This window comes from Bos indicus, chromosome 18 (genome assembly GCF_029378745.1).
Source record: "Bos indicus isolate NIAB-ARS_2022 breed Sahiwal x Tharparkar chromosome 18, NIAB-ARS_B.indTharparkar_mat_pri_1.0, whole genome shotgun sequence".
NCBI classification, from domain to species: domain Eukaryota; kingdom Metazoa; phylum Chordata; class Mammalia; order Artiodactyla; family Bovidae; genus Bos; species Bos indicus.
Genome location: NC_091777.1, coordinates 54,380,639 through 54,402,860, shown reverse-complemented (window position 1 = coordinate 54,402,860; position 22,222 = coordinate 54,380,639). Strand labels below are relative to the sequence as shown.

The 22,222-nt window shown below is 55.3% G+C and overlaps 2 protein-coding genes across 4 annotated transcripts in view; one reads left to right on the top strand and one right to left on the bottom strand.

Moving 5' to 3' along the window:
- Positions 1-953: 953 nt before the first annotated feature.
- On the bottom strand, positions 954-10,920 carry FKRP (fukutin related protein). Of its 2 annotated transcripts, XM_070771315.1 has the most exons (3): positions 10,887-10,920; positions 9,333-9,394; positions 954-4,716 (listed from the first exon to the last, which is right to left on the bottom strand). In XM_070771315.1, the coding sequence occupies exon 3, from the start codon at positions 4,675-4,677 to the stop codon at positions 3,190-3,192; it is 1,488 nt and encodes a 495-aa protein (XP_070627416.1). In that variant the 5' UTR covers positions 4,678-4,716; positions 9,333-9,394; positions 10,887-10,920; the 3' UTR covers positions 954-3,189. The 2 variants fall into 2 exon arrangements, with proteins under 2 accessions (XP_070627416.1, XP_019835516.1); XM_019979957.2 differs by lacking the exon at positions 10,887-10,920 and having other exon boundaries at positions 9,333-10,344.
- STRN4 (striatin 4) overlaps positions 10,511-22,222 on the top strand; it is a 24,948-nt gene continuing 13,236 nt past the window's right edge. For both annotated transcript variants that reach the window (XM_070771314.1, XM_070771313.1), the window contains exons 1-5: positions 10,511-10,830; positions 17,695-17,798; positions 18,282-18,355; positions 19,368-19,446; positions 21,480-21,677. In XM_070771314.1, coding sequence (XP_070627415.1) covers positions 10,546-10,830; positions 17,695-17,798; positions 18,282-18,355; positions 19,368-19,446; positions 21,480-21,677 — 740 coding nt within the window. In that variant the 5' untranslated portion in view covers positions 10,511-10,545. The remainder of the gene's footprint in view (positions 10,831-17,694; positions 17,799-18,281; positions 18,356-19,367; positions 19,447-21,479; positions 21,678-22,222) is intronic.

The window sequence follows — 22,222 nt, the reverse complement described above, 5'->3', positions numbered from 1 at the left end:
TGCCAGGGGTTGCGAAGAGTCTGACACGACTAAGTGCCTAACTCTAGCTGCTGCTGCTGCTGCTGCTAAGTCGCTTCAGTTGTGTTCGACTCTGTGCAACCCCAGAGACGACAGCCCACCAGGCTCCCCTGTCCCTGGGATTCTCCAGGCAAGAACACTGGGCCAGCCCGCAATTACTAAGCCCGAGAGCTCTTGAGCCCATGCTCCACAATAAGAGAAACCTGTGTACCGCAAGGAAGACCCAGTGCAGCCAAAATAGCAAATAAATAAAAACTTTAAAAAAACGATAAAAATTTATAATATGTATTTCAATATGCAGATATGTGGGGCCATCTCCCCAGAAGCTGAGAAAAACCAAACATTTACACCTGTAAAGTAGGCAGCTCCCTAGTCTGCTATAAACACGCAACATAAGTATCAAGTTACTGAGAACCAGGTGGAACATGATTTTTTGATATTGTTGACAATCCCTGGCCAAGCTTTGAACAAAACCTGATACTTCCCTCATCTTTCATGGTAGTTGCACTTCCTGGAAAATTCAGAACTAGTGAAAACCATCCAATAAGGACTTTGTGTTTGCCCAAGGAGAGTCTAGTTCTGGACTTGGATAATTCTTAACCAGGGTTTTCCAAGTAGGGCTGAAATTTCATTCATTTGTGCTAATGTGGATGGGCTGGTTGTTAAAATATTGAAAAAGCTTCCGTTCTGGCTGGTGAACAGTATAAGAGTAATTGAGAAAGCAGTAAAATTCAAAAAGACAAATTGCAACAAACTTACTAGTTCAAGTTAGTTGTTTTGATAGGTTTTCTGTCATCCCATTACTTAGTTGAATATAAAGATATTGAGCAAAGTGATTACACAATATTTTAAGGGCTAGAAAAGTCTCAAACGTAATTGCTATAAGTTCAGGAACTGCAGAGAGTTCGAAAAAAAAAAACCACCAACACACTAAGTTTGAGTCTAAGAGAAATTCTTTATCTACTGAAATCTCAAGTTTCTAATGATTCTCATTTAATGGAAAGTTGCTAGAAGCATATGATGTGGTTCCTTTCTCAAACCACAGCTAAGAAAAGGTTGTTTTAAATATATATATGTACATATATTTCATGTATATATGCATATACAGCTGTGTCAATCAAGAAGTCACACCAACAATTTCTAAATGAAACAAAACCATTACCATAATTTAAGTGATTTGAGCTTCAAGTTAGGTTCTTGGCAATAAGAAGTATGGATATATAGATAATTTTGATCATTTTGAGAATTAAAAAATATTTTAAAAATGTGATATATATATTGATTTATACATTTATATTACCATACCAGTTGCAAAATATTTTGAATATCACCAGTCCTTCGTGAATGCCTGATGGGACATTTTGAAACACTATGTGACAAGGGTCCCTGCTTCGTTGTGTGCAGGTGCCCTGCGTATAAGACATTTCCCTGGACTGTGCAGAGAGCCAAGAACACTGTCCAACCACATCGATAACCTGAATCATCCCCGTAAGTTTCCAGAATGTTCCCTGGGAACCCAACAGACTGCCAGCAGTTGGCAGGTTCAGTGGTTAGAAACAGAGGCTGCATTATAAGAGGTCAGGCTTGGGATGTCTGAGCCTCTGGAGATTGGGCCGAAGTGGCATTTAGCTTCTCTTGCTGGTGAAGCCTTCTCCTCCAAGGGCTTCACACTTCTGCAAGATCACCAATCCCTCCACTGGTTCAGAGAAGCAGTGACTTGCCTACGGTCACAAAGAAAGACAAGAGCCACACTTGGTCCTGACTCACAACCCCTTTACTCCTGCAGGTCAAGGATCACCGTTACCTACTTCTCAGGTGCATACTGAGGTGCAGGGAAGCAGAGTCCCTCATGGCCCAAGTTCATAATGGGAGGACACAGCAGTCCTTGGATTTGAACCCAGGCCTCTCCCTTTTCAGAGCCTGTGCTCTCAAAGCCAAGTGCACATACCCAAGGGGTGTGCAGGACATGTCACTGGGATAAGGCTGATCAACAAAGCCCTCTCTATTTTTTAATTTTAAAATGGAATAAGTTGAGCTGTATTACTAATATACAGAATGCCAGTAGTGCCTGGATATAATTTAGCAATAAACACGCATATTGGAGGTACATGTCCAAGCAGGATTTCCTCTGAGGTGCCCGATCACCAGAGGAAGGCTGCCACCGCGTCACCTGCTAAGTGGTTTGGCTTCCCAAGCCCCCACCTTGGGGTACCACATCTGCAAAGACGATGTGGGCAACGGCAGTGAAGTCTCCAGACTGACAGCCTGGGTTCGAGTTCCCCACTCTGACACTTCCCAAGCTGTCCGGCCTTGGACAAGAGACTATCAGTTTTCTCCTCTGTAAAATTAAAATAATAGCAGCTCTCACCTCAGACGGTAGAGGTGAGGGATAAGTCAGTTACTCCGTGTGAAATGTTGAGAACGAAGCCTGATATACAGTAAGTGCTCAGTAAATGTGAGCTATGAGGACTGTTCATCCTGCCTTGCGAGTGGGCGAACAGGTGCAGAGAGCTAAAATAATGAGGTAACCCAGTTTAGTGGCCTGGGGTTGGGATCCAGAACCATATCTGCATCTCTGAGCTCTGAGCCTGCTTCCTTCTCTGCAAGATGGGGTGAATAGCAGCATGCACCCCCCCAGGGCTCGCCCAAGAGGGAAGGAGGTCATTTTCTGAAAAAAAAAAAAAAAAGGGGTGGTGGTGGTGGTGTGCGGATTGTTATCCTGTCCAGCCAGGCTCAAGAGACCAGAGCGAAGACCAAAGTCTCAAAAGACTTTAAAGCCAGTGAACCCAGGTCCTGGGCTTATGCTTGCCTTGGCACCAAGGTAGGACAAGGTCGCCCTCTAGTGGCGAAAGCAACTCAACAGCCAAGCGTCCTGGGCTCTGCGCTAGACTCCGAGGGTTCGCGCGCAAAAACGAAGGAAACCCGAGGCACAGAAAAATTGCAACAAGACAGTCTGACCCCAGAACCTACACTCATATTCTCCTTCTCTTTCAAAAACTGTCCCAGCCCCAGAGCCCTGGTTCTGGAACTCTTGGGTAGGGTGCATCCTTGCCATCCGGGGCTTGGCGGTTTCGCATCCCTGGCCCGCCCACCAAACGCCAGCTGCACCAAGCAGAGGACAGCGCCCTGTGCCTGAATGTTCTCTGGACGCCGGGAGCAGGCACGGCAGCTTCAACTGCTTCCCCCCAAACTCAGGAGCGCCGGGTTGGGATATTCGGGGTTCTCGATGACCCCGGGGCCGAACTTGAGTTCCAGGAAGCGGCGGTAGTTGTTAGGCGCCTGCGCCACGAAGCCTGCAAAGGGCAGGGGCACGAGAGGTTGCAGGAAGTGTTCGGGGAACTCGACATCCTGCCGGTGGTCCAGCCACGTGTCCTTGGTCATGACCCCGTTCCGGGGGTAGAAGGGCCACAGGTCCACGTGCAGGTGGTTGCTCTCGCTGTACTGCACGCGGAAGAAGTCGCCCTCCACCGCCTTCTCCCACACGAAGCCGCGCTCGTCCACCACCGAGCCTGCCTCGGCGCCCCGAAGCTGCTCGCAGTTGCCCACGTCCTCCAGGTAGATGCCCAGGTCCACATCGTAGTCCCATGGGATGATGTCCCCGTGGCGGGCCGCCCCCAGCAGCGAGCCGCCTTCCAGCCAGTAGCGCACGCCAGCCGCCTCCAGCACGCCCACCACGTAGCGGGCCGTCTCGCGCAGTGCGCGCAGGCAGCATGGGGGCGTCCAGCGCTCCTCATACAGGTAGGCCGGCGTGTCGCCCACCACCGTCCCGAAGCAGCGCGGGGTCTCTTTGTTGCAGCCGAACCACTCGAGCCGCCCGCCCTCCCAGCTTACCAGGCGGACGCCCAGCGCTCGCAGCAGCGCCGCCCGCCGTGCGCGCCCCTCACGCTCCGCCTTCCAGCGCGCATGGGCCGTGGCCAGTGGAGGCTGGCGCGCCACGCCGAAGGGCAGGTCCAGCATTTGCACCGTCCAGCCGCGGAGGGCGGTCTGCAGGAAGAGGCCGGTGCCCACGGGCCGGGCCAGGGGTGCCGAGAGATTGAAGAGGTCGCGGGCGCGCAGGAGCACCACGGCGTCCCCGTCCAGGGCGTCGCAGCGCGGTGCGGAGGGTGCTGGGCCGTAGCGGGCGGTCCACTCCCGCAGGCTGACGTTCAGGGCCAGGCACCGGGCTGGGTTGGCCGAAGCGATGGGAGCGGCCACCAGGCGTGCGCCGCCCGCTCGGAGCACCTCGACCATGCGCTCCAGCTGGCCTGGTGCCTCGGCCCTTGCCCCGTCGGGCACCAGGGCCACGTACTCGGTGGCCACGTACGTCTCCGGGCGCGAGGCTGAGGCGGGTCGGTCCAGGGCGGGCTGGAGCAGCGCCAGGCGAACGTTGGGAATGCGGGGCAGGGCCAGGGGCGGGTAAGGGAGCGTGTCGGCCACCACCACCACCGGCTGGGTGGGCTCTTGCTGCAGGAAAGAGTCCACCAGCTCGGGTACCGCGTTGTCAAAGGCCTCGAACTCTCGCACCAAGATGGTGACACGGGGGCCAGAGGTGGATCCACGGCGAGAACCCCTGGTCCGGGAGCTCCTGGGCTGGTGATGCAGCCATGAGACGTAGAACAGGACCAGAAGGTTGAGGGTGATGGCGGCTGCCAGGGCAGCCTGGCAGCGGGTGAGCCGCATGGGGCTGAAGTCAGGCCCTAGCCGAGCTTCCGGGGTATCCTGGGGTGGGGGTGGGGTGATAAAAGGGGAGACTGGAACTGGTGTCAGAAACTCCCCCACCCATCCTCAGCCCTGTCTTCCTCTCCCAGCCCTTTCTTTATTTTTCAGTTCTGACTTTTCCTCCTACAGGAAGCCCTCCCTGATCCCAGGCTGAGTCTGGGATCCTTCAGCCCCCTCTCTGGTCTCCTTTAGCCTCCCCCAGGTTCTCTGACTCTAGCTTACCACTCTAATTCATTACGGGTAGGGACAAAGCTGTGTGAGGGGGGTCCAGAGCCTGTCTTTGTCACTGTTGGGTCCCCACAGCCACCCAGCCCAGAGCCAGGGACACACTAGATGCTCAGAAGTTTTTATCAAATGAACCACCTTCCCGTCTTCCTTGTTCAATCCCACCATTTTATTCATTGTCAACTTCTTCAGTTTCGGGTTCAGTTACAAATGCCCAGACCCCTTCATTGCCTGCTCTTACCCCAGGTCTTTCCTTCCTTCCCCTCCCACACTGTGGCCCTGGGGTCAGAGCTGTGGCCATCCAGCCCCTCTCCCCTACTGTCTCCTCCTCACTTCCTCAAATCCTGTGCCATCTGGCCATCTCTTTCCTGATGATCAGCCAGATGGTTTTGCAAGAAAAGCTAGAAGTTTTAAGTCAGAAATTCCAATTTGTAACGTTGGCCACTAATTAATTTTCTTTTTTAATGGAATGGGTCAAACTCAAAGAAACAGGAAGTAGATGGTGGTTGCCAGGGACCATGGGGGAAGGAGAAAGGGAATTGTTAGTTAATGGGAATGGAATTCCAGTTTTGCAAGACAAAAAAGTTCTGGAGATTGCTTCCCCAATAGTATGAATATACATAACTCTACTAAACTCTACACTTGAAAACAGTTAAGATGACAAATCTTGCTATGTGTCTTTTGTTACAATTAAAAAATAATTTTTTAAAAAGTAGAGTATGTGCATGCTAAATCGCTTTACTCGTGTCCAACTCTTTGTGACCCTATGGACTGTAGCCTACCACACTCCTCTGTCCTTGGGATTCTCCAGGCAAGAATACTGGAGTGGTTTGCCATTTGCTTCTCCAGGGAAACTTCCCGACCCAGGGATTGAACCTGCATCTCTTAGGTCTCCTGCATTGGTAGGCAGGTTCTTTATCACTAGAGCCACCTGGGAAGCTGCTCTCCCCACCCCCAAAAAAGTAGAGTGGGCTGCATCAAAGGAAAGGCTGTACTCCATAGAGCACCCTCTACGGTCTGTTCACTGGTCACATTTCTAGGCAACCCCCAGGTGGCGCTGTCTCCCTTCCTCATCACAACTTGACGCTTGCGCGGGTTTCCAGCATAGAAGGAATAACTAACTCGCCCCATTTTGAGCAGATACTCAAGAAACAGTTTCCTCACGAAGGATCATCTTAGGTTCAATCCGTCCCAGAAAGGGAGACATTAGAGACCCAGCTAATCTTCCTCCCTCCTGAGTACTTCTGACCCCTCCTCTTCATTCCCCCAGCTCCTGCTTCAATCCAGGTTCACCCAGATCCCCACTCAGCCTCCTCCTGGTCTCCTGACCAAGCCCCTTCCTCATGGTAGCCACAGGGGTCTGCAGAAAGCACACCTTCTCTTGCTCAGAATCTGCCATGGCTCCCTAGTGCTCTGGGGAGAAAGTCTAAGTTTCTTACAATGTCCCACAAGGTGTGACCTGCCTGCCCAGCCCTGTCTCCTGCCACACTTCCTCGAATTCTGAGCCTAAGCCATCTTGGGCTTTGCTTCAAACAGATCTTATTCACCCCCACCACACACGATTTTTAAATTTTTTCTGGCCATACTGCACTGCTTGTGGGAGCTTAGCTCCCTGACCAGGGATTGAACCCAGGCCCACAGCTGTGAAAGCTCAGAGCCCTAACCACTAGACCACCAGGGAATTCCCAAACAGTCTTATTTCTAAGCCTTTCCATATCCTGTTCCTCCTGCCTGGAAGAGTCTCTCTTGAACACCTTCTCCCCATGCCTCTCTTCCTCTGGAGAACTCCTGCTTATGTTCAGGCTTCAGCTCAGATGCCCCCCTCCTCCAGGAAGCCCTCCCTGAACCACCAGCTGAGTGAGAAATTCCCTCTAGGCTCCTAGAGCCCTTGGGCTGCCCATTCTGGTTTGCCACTGTCTGGGAATGGGTCTGTCTGCCCCCACTAGACTGTGAGCCCCAAGAGGACAGAGCCAGGGCTGTCTTGATCACCGCTGTGTTCCTTGCATGCAGCTGGACACTGAAAATGTACTTGGAGAAAAGATGATGACCTGGGACATGGTTTCTGTGTGTCTGTGTAGCCCACTCAGGTCCCCAGGGCTGCACGGGGGCTATGTACCTGGGGCCCTGCCCTGGTCTCCCTGTCTCTTCTCTTTCACCCACCAGGAACACCCTCCCATCCCCTTCAGCCATCCAGGCCTGCTTGTCCTTCTCTGATCCAATTCAGATGGCGCTTAAGAATCTGCGTTGCACTTTCAGAGTGACTTGTTATTCTTTAGGACCTTGGAATTGACTTCTGGACCTTCCATGGACCCCTCCTTCCTTTCACCCTTCAGCATCTATTTGTGGAACTCTACAACACAGAGGGCACTGTCCTAGGCAGTGGGGACCCAGCCGTGGACACATAACATAAGAGACAGACGAGACTCCTGAGCTCGGACAACGCACATTACAGTAGGGGGAGGAGACTTTGAAACCACAGAATGTTTGGGGTCTTAAAAACCTGAGAATTTTAGCGCTCAGGTACACAGAAGCACAGAACAGACCCTTAGGTGGTTTCAGAATCGTCTAACAATTCTAAAGAGACCATCCTGGGACTTCCCTGGTGGTCCAGTGGTTAAGACTCTGCGCTTCCAATGCGGGTTCAATCTCTGGTCAGGGAACTGAGAATTGCACATGCCGCTGTGTAGCCAAAAAGTAAAAATTAAAGATTGAGGACTGCTTGGCTTCACTTACAAAAAAAATAGAGACCATCCTGCTGCTTCACCCTTGTCCTCTATGGTCTGGGTCCCACTCGGAGCCCAGAGGGATCCTGTTCCACTTTGACTTAGATCCTGTCCTGCCCGCGTCTGCTCTCAAACCTTCTGTGGCTGGAGACTGACTCAAATGGAGGGCCAGAGTCTTCACGGGGACCCACAGAGCCCCACGTGACCCCTGCCCTCTCCCACTCAGCTGCAGTCACGTGGACCACCATTCTCCAAATACACCCAGGAGACCTCAGCTGCAGCACTCACTTGTTCCATCTGCCTGGACGCTCTCCCAGCCCAGCAGCAGCTGCATGCCCCCCACCCCCGCCTCGCCAGCCATCAGATCTTGGCCCCTTCCTTTGGCAACCCTACTTAAAACGCCTCACCCTATCACCCTCATACTTCCTATGTCTTTTTTCCTCTCCTAATAGTTCTCATGTAGATGTGACTTATCTTGTGTCTTGTTTTGTCTGTTTTGTTTCATGTTGTATACCTGGAACATGGCTCAGTACCCTGCCCACTCCAGGTGCTCAATAAATTTGCGTGGAAAGAATGACTGATTCCTGTTATTCAAATGTGGAACCTGAGCCCCAGAGAGAGGAAGGTCAGAGGGAGCAGAATCCAGGTCTCCATCCCCCAGCCCTGACTTTCACTAGGCACTGTCTGGCTGACTCTGGGCCAGGAGGTGCCCAATAGAACACAGGACGGGAGCTGGTTTCTCAGAGACCAGTGGGTGTGAGAGCCAAACGAGGAGATGATGGGACCAGCGAAGAGAGAGAGAGGACTCATCTAGTACCGTGACAAGTTCGGTCTTGGCTTCCCCAACTGTAAAGACTCAAAAACACTGGGGCCAAGTGGGTGAAACGAGGCTTCTGAAAGATCATAACAGGATCATAATAATATCAGCAATTCTAGCCACTCATGCTGTGCCAGACTGTATTCTAAGCATTTTACCAGTATAAACTCGTTTAATCTTCACATTTGATCACATTAAAAGATGAGGAAACTGAGGCACAGAAAAGTGAAGTCACTTGCTGCAGGTCACACAGAGGGGAAGTGGCCAACCCAGGACTGGATGGGGAAGCTGGGTTCAGAGTTCTGATTTTAGCCAATAAACTTGGCTGTCTCTTTTGGGTCCACAAAGACAGTCTGACTCTCAGCCCATCTTCAGTGAGACAACCCTCTTTCCCCAGTCCTCACCTAACAGGTGCTTTCAAAGCTGAATATGACCTGTTAATTAATTTAACTCGTTACTCAACAAACAGGTATTTATTGAGTGTCCTCTGTGTTCTGGAGACCCAGGATGAACCAGACAGTGGTTGGGCAGGTCCTTCCAGAGGCTGTAAGACAGACAAAATCCCTGCAAACAACTTATAGACAGAGCAGGAAAACAAAAGCGGGTGTGAGCGAGAAAAAGTGGTCAGTGAGGAGAGGATTGTTAAGCTGAGACTGTCCTGCCATTGCCCACGAAACAGTGTAAGAGGATCGATACTCACTTCAGGCCAGGCTTCACCTGGCCTGAGTCTCAATGGCTGCATCTGTAGAATGGTAATGTGATGGATAAAGAAAACGTCTTACGTGTGGAGAAACCTTTGGGGACAAGGGCAGTTTCCCCATGAGTGCTGGTAACACTGAGGGATTTCTTACCTTTTAGGTTGCAGGATGAGGGAGCTTCAGGGGGGCGGTTCCAGCCCAGCTCAGCTGCACCGCTGAGGGAAGGAGAAACCAGGAGACCCCAAATCAGTCAATTTCACACAACAGAACACAATTTCATCTCACCTACAAAAGTGAGATGGGAAGGATGTCATAGCAACGTATAACCACCCCTTCTTTCATAAATGTGTCCAGAAAGGTCAGACTCGGAGTGACAGAAGGTGTTACCATGACAACCCCTTCCCTAGACCCACTCCATCCTGAGAGACAATCTTAAAGTGTCCTTTACCGTGGTGGGTCTTAGGGTCACTGGAAGGGGGACTGCCCCCATTACCATAGTAACCAGGACTTCGCTTTGCTTGTTTCTCACCTCTCTGGGGATGGTCCAGGCCTTGTAACCATAGCAACTACTTCTCAGCAGAGCATCTCCTCTAAATAAAAACACCTGGTTGGTTTGGTCCACAGACCTCCCACGATGGGAAAGGGGGAGATGGTTACCATGGTAATGCCAACTGTGTGGCTGGGGGGAGGGGCTGGGAAAGAGCTGCTTCCCTCAGCAGTGTCCTTGGGGCTGGGGTCCTTTCTACCTGAGTGCTAGGTGAGGTTGCCATAGTAACCGATGAGGGTAGGGGCATAAGGACCACCAGGGACTTGGGTTACCTTAGCAACCTCTTCCTGGTGCAGGGCCAGGAGAGAGTTGGAGCTCCATAACCACAAAGGTGGAAGGGAGGGGAGGCTAAGGGTGTTCCAGACTGGGAGGAGTTACCATGACAACCGACCTGGGCCAAAAATCAGGATGGGGTCATTGCTGAAACCACCCCTGGTGGTAGTTCTTTCCCTCAAAGAGTGACAGTGATTGTGGAGGAGAGTGCTATTTAGGTCTGGAGAGGGCTAGAGTCTTTCTTTGGGGTGAAACGGGAGGAGGGGGGGTAGAAAGCGGTCCCTCCCCAAGTACCGCGTTTCCCAGGGGCGACCCTCGCGCGGGGCCTGGATCCCGTTTGCCCTCCTCCGGGCGCGCGCCCCCTTTCCGCCCCGCGCCCCCTCCCACGCGCGCGCCTTCGGGGTCGACCCGGGTGGGCGAGGCGCGCGCCCGACTTCGTTCCCGTCACCCGCCCCCCCGGCCCCCACCGAGCGCGCGCGCGAGGACTGGCGCGGCCGCGCAGGCGCGCGAGGCACAGCGGGCGCGCGGGCCGGCCCCGGGGCCTCCATGATGGAGGAGCGAGCGGCCGCCGCCGTCGCCGCCGCCGCCTCCTCCTGCCGCCCGCTGGGCTCCGGCGCGGGCCCCGGCCCGACGGGGGCGGCCCTGGTCTCCGTCCCCGCCCCCGGGCCCGGCCCGGCTGCCAAGGGAGGCGGTGGCGGCGGAGGCAGCCCCGGTCCCACAGCGGGACCGGAGCCCCTGAGCCTGCCCGGGATCCTACACTTTATCCAGCACGAGTGGGCGCGCTTCGAAGCGGAGAAAGCCCGCTGGGAGGCCGAGCGCGCCGAGCTGCAGGTGAGCACACCCCCGGGACCCCCGACCCTCGCCCGCCCGGCCCGGCCCAGCCTCACCCGCCGCCGCCGCCGCCGCCATCTTGGAGCAATGGCCGCCGGGACGGCCGGGGGGGCGGGAGGGGACGGCGACCGGCCGGGAGCCGGAGTGAGGGGCCGGCCGAGGGGCGTCCGGAGGGCACCCGGGCGGCCGGCGGCGGGAGGGGGGCCCGCGCGGTCGCCGGGAGAAGGCGGCGCGGGCGACTCGAGCCTGCTGAAGGGGGAGTAGGAGTGAACCGGCTGGCGGAAAGGTTCCTGAGAAAGTGGCCTCGGGAGGCCGAGGGGACCCCAGGAGAGCTCAGCGAAGGGCGTTGGGAGAGGATGGAGGGGTCTTGTATACGAGTGAGCCAAAAGCTCCCAGGGTGCCGCACGAGGGACTCCGCATTCCGTCCCCGACCAGGTGCGCTTTGGAGGTGGAGCCCGATGGACCCCGGGTGGGTGAGAGGGGGCGTCGGGGGTGACCTGGGATCAGCCGGGGGCGAGACCGGGGCGGGGAGCCCGTGTGAGTCGAGAGAGGAAGTCCGGGAGCCCGGGACGGGTGGGTGTTTCGGAGCGTTTGGACTGGAGGGACTGAATGACGGCTGTGTTGAGGACTCCAAGGATGCGGAGCAAGGTCTCCGGGCGGGAGGTGGGGGGGCGTGAAGGTGTGTGACCTCTCTGAGGAGGAGGAAACTTTGGGGAGCCCCGGCAGGCCTGGCTTCCGAGTGCAGGGTAGGGGTCCCAGGGTTGGAAGCACGAATGGAGGCAGGACGTGAGCCAGGAGCCTGTGTTGGAAGAGAACGGAGAGCCGAAACTCTTTGGGGATATGGAGGCGTGGGGGCCCCCGCCGTGAGATGGGAGGTGTGTGGGATGTCAGATGGAGAACCCCCGAACTGGAGTATGGGAGGGTCAAACTTGGCCAGCTGTGGAGAGGGGCGGTGGGATGGAGACAGTGAAGAGGAATCGGGGGACCTGGGGCATGGCATGGGGAGCCTTTTTGTAGGAGCAGGAAGACAGCCAGAGGAAACATTTCAGAAAGATCCTGGGGTGGGAGGTGTTCGTGGAAGTTTCTGGGAAAGGATCCTATGGTTTGTGGAGTAGATTCGGGGAGGGAGGTGTCCTGAGATGTTTGGAAGAGGCTGAGGAGCTGGGCTGGGTTTTGTGACCTTGAGAAGTGTGGGTCAGTTGGCACAGTGTCCTGAGGAGCCTGGTATCCCAGTGGCAAGGATTTGGAGGGTTGGGGCATTGTTAGCAGAAGTCAGTATCTCCTTCTAGCATCTGGTCTTTCCTCTTCTGAGTTGCTGTTTCGTATCTGGTTGAGGTGGGGACCCAAGTAAATAACCAGATTAGAATTTTCTTCCTAGGATGACTAAAGAGAGCATCGCACACTTCTCCCACCCCGAAAGGGATCTTCACTGTGTGGTAGCTGAGGCTTGGGGTTAGGGTGGGAGAGAAAGCCTTATGTAAGTACCCCTTGCTATGGTATCCCATCTCCACTTCCCAAGCGCTTGCCCAGGGTCTTATTAGATCTTCTCAATACCCCCATTGTGGAGACAGGGCCAAGGACATTGCCCTTATTTAGCAATTATAATAGCAGCTGCTATTTATTGAGTATGTATTATGGGCAAGACACTGTATTAGACACGGCAGATACATGGTATCGCTTAGTCCTTGCAGCATTCTGGGAGGGTGGGGGATGTTATTCCCCTTCCCTTCCTTTTCAAAAATAATCAAAAGAGGAAGTGGAGATTTGGAGAAGGTCAGTAATATATCGAGGGTCACAGCCTGTGGGTGGCAGGGGTGGTCTCTGGGCTTTCAAGCCCATGGATTATACCCATCTGACGCCCAGGACAGATGACAAGCTTGTTTCAGGGCAGCTCAGTGACCTTCCCAGGATCATCCACGCGGTCATAGCAGACCAGGGTACCCTACAGCACCCACCATGCTGCTGCCTCATCTTTGAGACCAGCAAGAGGAGAGATGCGTGTGCTCCTGCACTTAGTGATCCTTCTTGGAGGCTGAGCGGAAGTGGTGGTTTGTGCCCCGTTGGGCTGTCCTTTGTCCGGGCTCCAGCGTCACTTATTTTGTACTCTTTTGTTGTCGTTGTTCTGTTACATTAGTAAATTTCAAGGATCTCAGAAGTGCCTGTGTGTATAGATGTACACACACACCCAAGTGAGTGAGAAGGGAAGGAGCCGCTCCCCCAAACCCTATCATTGCTATAAAAGTAATTTAGCTCTGTGTGTGTAATATATGAAATCCTATTCCGTTCGGTTTAGTCGCTCAGTCGTGTCTGACTCTTTGTGACCCCATGGACTGCATCACGCCAGGCCTCCCTGTCCATCACCATCTCCCGGAGTTTACTCAAACTCATGTCCATCGAGTCGGTGATGCCATCCAGCCATCTCGTTCTCTGTCGTCCCCTTCTCCTCCTGCCTTTTACATCCTATTACACGCATCATTTTGTGACTTATTTTCACGTACTTATACATCTTTTGCGCTTCTTTCGTATGAGCACACAGAGCGCTTATTATTTTTGGGAACTGCACCCCGCGGGTGTCTGCGCCCACAGCTCATTTAGTTTGTGTCCCCTTAATGGATTTTTTGGTAGTTTCCAGGTTTTGCCCATTGGAAGTGGCTGCAGGGACTGTCCTCGTATTCCCTCTTGTGTGAGTGTACAGCAGAATAAACAGGTGGGGTGGAGGAATAGACGTGTTTATAAACTGGTGATTGGTTCTGCCAAGTTGTCCCACATTTACACTCCCCGCAGCAGCACCTCTTTTTATACACTTTTACTTGAGCACTTATCACTTAGAGAGGTGTGACTTCTCCCGCGAGAGCCTTCAAGGCCTGGACTGCTTCAGATTCCCCATAAACCCCGAATACCTCTTCTCCAAATAGCTTCTTTGTGCAGCTGCTCCTGGCACCAGACAATCAGTGTGGGGGAATGGCAGAAAAGGCAACTTCTTGGGAGGTCCTGCCAGGAGGCACCCGGAAGATGGGAGCAGGGAGCTGGCATCGTGGGGGGATTCTGAGAAGGAGGTGATAAGGTTTCTGCCCTTCAGAAACTTCCAGGCTAACGGAGAAGGCTGGTTTGCGCAGGGGGTTACAGAGGTTCGCACGCAGTTGATATTTCAGTGGTGTGGCTGTGGCACTTCTGCAAAGGGCTGTGAGCTTTTTTGAGGACAAGAGGAACCTCGAGGGGGTGGGGGTGGGGGTCTGACTGGATATTCAGGGATGAGCAGGGGCAGCGAGTACACTGTTGCAGGTGGAGAAGATGGGGAGCTGGTCCCCGCCCCCTGCCCCTCCACCGCCCCCGACAGCCTCACAAGGAGCTCTGAGGGATCCACAGGGACTCAACCCTGCCAGAGCCTGGGGAGGAGGGAGTGGAGTGCAGGAGACACAGGGCCAGATGGGACTGAAGGGCCCGGGAGCTGGGGGACGAAAGCTTGGGATGGGGAGAGTCAGCAAGGGCTCCGGGGAGGACTGAAATAGCCAGGTTCCTCCCGTGCCGCCTGGATGGGGAGGGAACAGCCGGAGGAGAGGCTGCCGCCCTGTCTCAGTGGCAGTGGGCGGAGGTGCTGGTTGGGTAGAGAACTTCCAGATGCCAGCCTTGCCTGCCAGCCTGCCGCGGCCCCGGCAGGTCAGGCAGCCGCGGCCGTGTGGCTGTGACCGCTGGTGTGCGCAGGGTGGGAGGGCCGGGCCCCCAGCGCTTCCCCTCTCTGTGGCATTCCACCAGCTCAGGACACTTCAGCCACGTGTTTCTGGTTCTCCTTCTCCTTTCTTTGCCGGAGGAACTGGGAAGGGGACCACAGAGCAGAGTGATATTCTCGCATCATCATTGGATGGGCGCTCAGGGAGCAAGGGAGGCCATGGGGGGTGAGCAGGGCGTGACTCTGACCCTGCTTCTCCCCCTCCACTTTCTTCCCCCACAGGTGAGGGCCACCTCCTTAGTACCCTAAACCCACTCCTCACCCCCCTGCCTGTTCCTGGTTTGAGCCCCCGTCATTTCTCTCTAGGATCTGCCTCCTTCTGTGACTGGTTTCTGGGCCTTTAGCTTGTCCCTCTCCATGCCCCTGCCCCTGAGCAGGTTTGATGACATCTCTCGTCTGCTGAAAAAGCCCTTCCATAGCTTCCCCTGTGTTTTACGGTGGGTTTCAAACTCGTTTGCATGGTCTGTGATTCTTTGTCAGGCCGACAAGCTTCTCTTGACTTCCCTCACTAACCCTTTTACGCATTCTCAGATGGAGCCGTACCGGCCCTTGTAGAGTTTGCCGTTCTCTACCAGCTGCGCATTCCACCCCTGGCCGCCTGCTAACCAGGCTCAGGTCTCAGCTGAACTGTCACTTCTTCACAGAGGTGTCCCTCCTCCCCACCCTCCTCTGTTCCCTCCTGGGGTGCGAGTCGAGTCGTGTGTTAGCTGTGGCTGCTTGTGCCCGGCCCGTGCCCTGGACTGAGGGCTCTGTGGGGCCAGGAGGCGCTCATCTTCTCTGTTACTCCGCCAGCCCCGCACCCTGAACCTGTCCCATCACAGGCGGTCACCAGTGTCTAGTGGGGAACGCCTGTGGGCTCAGCAGGCGGGGCAGGCACCCAGTATCAGAAACTTGTGGGTGGAAGCCCAGAGTGGCGAGGGCATAGGGAGACGGGGACCTGGGGCATGTGTTTGGTGATCAACCTCGTCTTCTCCGCCACTGCCCTCACCTTCTAAAACTCACTCCGGACAGCGTTGATTTGGGTGGCTGAGAAGATCCACAAAGGACATAAATTCAAACTCCGAAGATGTTGATCACGTGTGGCCTTAGATATTTATGAACACACCTGTTGATTTAAAGCGTAGAGAAAAGAAGTATTGGGAGGAGTCCCTTTCTCTCAGTGGACAGGTGAGGTTTATTTTCTGTAGCACATCTGTGACACATACTTATTTGTTCACTGCTGGTCCCACACCCTCCTCTAAAATATGAACTTCATCTTGTTCAGTTCTGTGTCCAGGATTGTATCTGATACATAGTAAATATTTGTGGAGTGAATGAAAGATGCTTTTGTTGTGCGTTAACATGTGCGAAGAAAGGAAGTCTGCCCTTGCAGTTATACTTACGGGGCAAACTCATTAGAAGTGGAACTGCCAGGACAAAAGGAGTGTGTATTTAACATGTTTGCGGATGTGGCCAGATTGCCCGCTGGAGGGGTTTGTGAACTTGTGGCCCCCCCGGCGGTGCCCGAGTGTGCCTTTTCCTCTGGCCCTGCACTCAGGGCAGTGCTCAGCAGTACTCAGCCCACATTTGATTCTTTACTGACCTGAAGGAGAGACCTGGTCCCTGGAGCAGGAGGCGGGTGACGGGAGGCATTTGGGCACAGGGCCGTATGGGGCATAAGTGCCAGGGGCAGGGAGGTCGGGGCTCTTCGAGCCCCAGGGTGAGGAGAAAGCATGTTCATGGGCATCTGAGAGGCCACCAACCACGGACAGTCCTGGAGCAAGGCTTTGGGAATGTTCACCGCCTGGCAAAGGTGTCTGGGGGCTCTCCTGAGGGAGCTGCGGAAGTTCTTCAGCAAGCTCGTGATGTGTGAGGGTCGGCTCCAGGACGACGCAGCTGCCGGGGTGGGCAGGAGGCCTGTCAGCCACGGACACCTCTGCTCCATGGTCTCAGGTCTCGAGGATCCTAGCTCCCGTGAAGAACCGGGCCCCGGGACTTTTCTGGTGGTCCAGTGGTTTAGAATCTGCCTTCCAAAGCAGAGGATGTGAGTTTGATCGCTGGTCGGGGAACTGGGATTCTACATGCAGCCAGGTAGCTAAGCCCACAAGGGAAGCCTGTGGACCACAAGGAGAGATCCCGCATGCCTGCATGCCAGAACTGAGACCCAATGCAGCCAAATAATTAAGTACTTTGAGAGAATAAAAATAACAAGAGGTGGGAGCTGACATTTGTTAGCCCTTCATCTGTGCCAGGCTTTGGACTGAGAACAACTTAACACGTGAGGAGCAGGCACTCTCAGGAGCCCCATTTTTTGGAAGGGGAAGGGGAGGTTCAGAGAGGGCTGATGACCCGCCTAAGATCGTGCCTTGTGGAAGTGGCCGAGCCAGGGCTGAAGCTCGGGTGGTCCCAGCCTGGGTCAGAGGAGCACTTGAGGGGAAGCCAGGGAGGAGCACGGCACTCAGGGCTCTGGCACTGGGCTTCCGGAACATGGTCGGGGGCCAGGAGCATGCCTGGAAGGCAGTTGGTGTCTCCAAAAGGCCCGTTGACAGGCCAGAGCAGACGGGGGCAGACCGGGCCAGCAGACAGTGTGAAGTGGTTGGCAGGGGTCCAGGGTCATGTCTGTGACATGTCTCCCTTCCTCTGGGCTGACTCCCCCAGGACGGTCGGCCCCACCGTGGAGGTCAGGCGGCGAAGCTGTTGCATTGCAGCGGGAGCCGAGCCGAACCACCCACTCCTGTCCCTAGACTCCAGAAGCAGCTTCCCACACCCCCCAGAGACAGAAGCTCTGCTTGAACAGTGCTGTGCCACCTCCCCCAACAACCTCGGGGACGGCACCTGCCCGGGGATGGGGGAGGAGGCGCCCAGGGCTCTTAATACCTACCACCCCCACTTTCTCCCCAGAGGTGGGGGCCCAGGGAGCCCCAAGCTGTTCCCATTTAGTCTCTCTTCAGTCGTCTCATCGCGGGTGACAGGGAAACAGATCCAGCCGCCCTCTCATTGCCCCGCTGAACCCTGGCTCAGGGTCTCCATTCTTGAAGAACTGGCTGCTGCATGTCCCGGGGGTGGGGGTGCTGGAGCTGTCTGCCCCGAGCGAGCACGGGACACAGGTCGGCGAGCCTGAGCCCTGCCGTCCCCCACCCCCTTCTGTCCACCCGCAGGCTCAGGTGGCCTTCCTCCAGGGAGAGAGGAAGGGGCAGGAGAATCTCAAGACGGACCTGGTGCGGCGGATCAAGATGCTGGAATACGCGTTGAAGCAGGAGAGGTGAGCCCTGCTGTGCCCTGGCTGCCTGCCCTCAGGGATCGAGCCCCTGGGAGAATCCTCTCCTCCATGACTCAGTACTGCACGGTCCAGGAGAGGGGGGCAGAACAGGCCCTCGTGGGTGGGGTTCAGGGCAGACCGCAAGCAACGGCTTCATCATGGTGGCGGCCCACCACGTGGCAGACAGCACACAGTCCTCGTCTCATCCCTCCCTTCCAGGGGCCCGATGGGTGCAGGTGAGGCTTCTGGAGGGAGAGGACTTCTTCAAGGACTCTAGAGCTGGGACAGCAGCCCGGTGTGCCCGGCTCCCAAGCAGCGGGCTCGCCACAGTGCCATCTGTGCCACCGCCTCCGCCACGGCTGCTTCCCAGTCAGGCAGGGCGGAGGGCGGAGGAGAGCGAGAACCCGGGCTCTGGGATTCTGGAGGCGAGGGCTGGCCCTGTCGACGCTTTGGTGCCTCTCATTCATTCATCATTTGACCTTTTAGGGCCAAATACCATAAATTGAAATTTGGGACAGACCTGAACCAGGGAGAGAAGAAGCCAGAACTGTCGGAACCAGGTACCCACGCCAGCCTGATCCTCCCCGCATGCCCGCCCCCTGCAAACCGAGCGTGACAGAGCAGAGATGGACTCCTGAGTCTCAAATGCTCCACGGAGAGCAGCTTGGCCGGGACCGGGAGTGGTTGGGTCTCACTCATGGTGCCCTTCTGTTGGGGGGCAGGGGGCAGGGAAGGCCTGGGAGTCCCGCCCGCTGACCCTCTCTCTCAGGTAGACAGACGCACGAGGCCCCTGGGAGTCGGAGCTCCTAGGAAAAGGGCAGGGAAGGCCTGGGAGTCCTGCCCGCTGTCCCTCTGTCTGTCTGAGGCAGACAGACACACGAGGCCCCTCGGAGCTCCTAGAAAGAGGCATCAGTTCACCATCGGGGAAGTAGGGAGGGTGTTCAGGTGGAGGGAGGAGGGTCCAGGAGCGCGGAGACGTGGAAGAGTGTGGTGTGTTCACAAGGTGAGGCTGCGGCAGCCATCGTTCTTCATGTCGAACGCTGACCAGAGCGCCTTCCACAAGGACAGGTCTGTGTTGACCAATACAGTCCAGGCACCTAGCTGGCCACATAATAGATGCCTGATAAATATTCAATGAGGAAAGTAAACAGGCTGCCTCATTCAGTCCTCACAGCAGTCCCAAGAGGTGGGTGCTGTGATTGTTAACTTCGTTTCTCAGATAAGGAAACTGAGGCTCAGAGAGGTAAACCGACCTGCTCAGGCCACATAGCCGGGAAGTGGCTGAGGCAGACTGGGCCAGTCATCTGCCTGTTCGTTCAGAGCCAAGCCCGTTTGCTGTGTGGGGAAATAGCAGAACAGAGTCTGAAGACAGTCCGGGGACGGTCTGGGGAGTGACCCAAAGAGACCAGAGAGGAGGAGGGCAGGGGAAGAGGGAGGCTCCGGGCCCTCCCAGCATGTGGCTCCACAGTGACCGACTTGGGTTTGAGGGTGAGGACAGGGCTGGTGGAGGAGGTGGTGGGCGCCTGGATGGTGCCCTCGAGACAGCCCGCCTCCTTTCTCTCTACCCTGCAGTCTCCAATGGCCCCGTGGAGTCGGTCACCCTGGAGAACAGCCCGCTGGTGTGGAAGGAGGGGCGGCAGCTTCTCCGACAGTGAGTGCGCGCCGGGCCAGGGCGGAGGCTGGGCCACGGAGATAAGCCCGGGGACGCCACAGTCCTTCCTGTCCCCACTGGGGACCATGAGTTCTCAGGATCCCTGCTGGCCACAGCCGAGAGGGCCCATCACCCTGTGGGGGTGGAGCGTGGGAAGACTCCTGGCAGGAGGCAGCCCTGGGAGACCCCCACACTTGGAAAGCAATCCCACATGCCCTTTTCCCCTCCCCAGGATGTAATGTTAAGATTTTTTTGCTCTTCATTAGAGAGATACGTGTGTTTTAGAAAACTTGGGAAACAGGAAAACACAGAAAAGAACAAAAATCACCCATAATTCCACCACCCAGGGAATTTCATGCGCCTGTAAACATTTTGACACACAGGCTTTCTCGTCTGTGTATTTGTATCTGTGCGTGTGTGTGTGTTTTATAAAAGCAGGGGTTCCCCCTTTGCATTGTTTCATAAGGCATTGCTTTTAAGTGTTGTCAGTGTTTCTCCACGTAAATTAATTATGTTGCATCATTTCAAGACCTATGTAATCATTTGTTATGTGGATAATCATAATTTCCTGTGGCCAGTCTCTTCTTGTGTATTTTGTTGAAGGCATTTTTTTAATAGACAGTGTGACAAACACCAGGAAGTTATTTGTCCGTATCCTTGATTTCCTTACGCTAAACGTCAGAGAGGATAGTTGCAGTTGCTAGCTTAAAGGGCGTGCACACAGTGATGACAGAAGGATTGTCCCAGACGACGCCTGCCAGGTACTGTTATGTGCCCGGCGCTGGGCCAAACGCCCGGCACACAAGGATTCCTCACGGAAATCCCCGGGCAGTGTAACTGCTAGCGTTCCCCTCATTTTCACAGGCGAAAAAAACAAGGTGCAGAGAGGGCACCCGTGCAGAAGATCTCAGCTAATAAGTGGAAGGTCTGACGTGTGATCTTAGGAACCCGTCCCCGGAGCCCAGCTCCTTCTACCCCACCTGCCCTGCCTCCCCCGCCTCTCCCTGGTGGTGGGGGCAGAGGAGCCTCAGACACACACACACGTGCCCAAGATGGTGTGTCTGTTGTTGCCCAAGGGGCAAGGTCACGGTCAACAGAAAAGGCTCTGCGGGCGCCCCCTGAGGACCAGCCAGGGACTCCTGTCTCCAGTGATTTGAAGCCACAAATACTCATAGTTGAATTTTTTCCATTTTTTTAGCCTTTAGGCCAGTCTCAACTGGCTTCAGGTTTTGTAATCCTGGGGGTAATAAATGCTCGTGTGTAGAGTAAATGACAGAAGTTCCTACTGACATCCCTAATCTCACTCTGCAGAGATCTCTGCTCTGAAGTTCAGTGTGTTTCTTTCTAGGCCTGGTGCAGGGCATGATACAAATGTGTCTTTGTGTGTGGTCTATCCTTAGACGTTCTTTTTTTTTTTTTTTTTTTACAAACACTTGAATTGTAAGGAACACTTAACTTACAATTTCTGTTGTACTATTTATTGAGCAGGCCCTCTCCTCTTTGGGCTTCCCAGGTGGCTCAGTGGTAAAGAATCCGCCTGCAATGCAGGAGCCGTTAAGAGACACGGGTTCGATCCCTAGGTCGGGAAGATCCCCTGAAGAAGGGACGGCAACCTGCTTCAGTATTCTTGGACAGAGGAGCCTGGTGGGCTACGGTCCATGGGCTCAAAAGGGATCGGACGAGACTGAGCACGCATTGAGCACTTGGCACTCTGCCTCGTTTATCCTGTGCCTAGTGTCCCATCAGCCATCTACTTCCACAGTCCTCATCAGAAGATGTGTGGGTCGGCCCCTGCCTTTAGGTCCCCCAAATGTACATTGTCTCTGCGAGCATCTGCAACAGCGTGATGCCCACGTAGAAAGGCTCAGGGGAATGCTTACGTGAGATTTCGGTGTGTTGTCTTCAGTTGCTTCTCCAAAAAGGCTGGCCCAGCTTGCATCCGTCCCTGCGGTATAGAAAGGAGCCATGTGGTGCCTGACCCACCCCGGTTCCACCTCCCCGGCCCGACCTGTCCTGGTTCTGCCTCCCTGCAGGTACCTGGAAGAGGTCGGCTACACTGACACCATCCTGGATATGCGGTCCAAGCGCGTGCGCTCCCTCCTGGGCCGCTCGTTAGAGCTCAACGGGGCCGCCGAGCCCAGCGAAGGGGGCCCTAGGGCCCCGCCGGTGCCCGGGGGGCTCAGCGGCGGAGAATCGCTGCTGGTGAAACAGATCGAGGAGCAGATCAAGAGGTGAGCCCTGGGGTCTGGAGGGTGTCTACCCACCACTTCCCCTCCATGAGGCTGGTCGATGATCTGGGGTCACATCCTTCCTGGAGCGTATCGTGGGCTCCTCTGCTCCGGAACCCGCTGTCAATCCCTTGTGGGATGTACAGATTCTGTCCTGGGTGGCCCTCCCCTGGCGTCATCTCCGTGCTGCTGCGCTGCATAGCTCCCCTCCGGCCTGGCCCTGCCCGAGGCTTTAGCCCTGCCTGAGGCTCCGGCCTGCACGCGCCCCATCAAACGCCAGGTCCCTACTGAAGGCAGCCCTGGGCCCACGCCAGGACCTGGGGAGCATAGCCCAACACGTGGTCACTGCCCCCCGGGGAGCTCTCCTGTGTTCATTCTCTCGTCGGTAGCTGCTGTTTGTCAGAAAATAACTAAATTGCTGATGATGTGAGGAGGTCTATGAAAGGCAGTGAGAAAGCAGTGGGAGGGGGCTTCCCTGTGGTCCAGTGGTTAAGACTTTCCCAGGTCGAGAGCGAAGATCCCACATGCCTCACGGCCAAAAGCCCAAA

Coding starts and splice junctions, on each gene's coding strand:
- FKRP (XM_070771315.1), bottom strand. CDS start 4,677: ATGCGGCTCACCCGCTGCCAGGCTGCCCTGGCAGCCGCCATCACCCTC.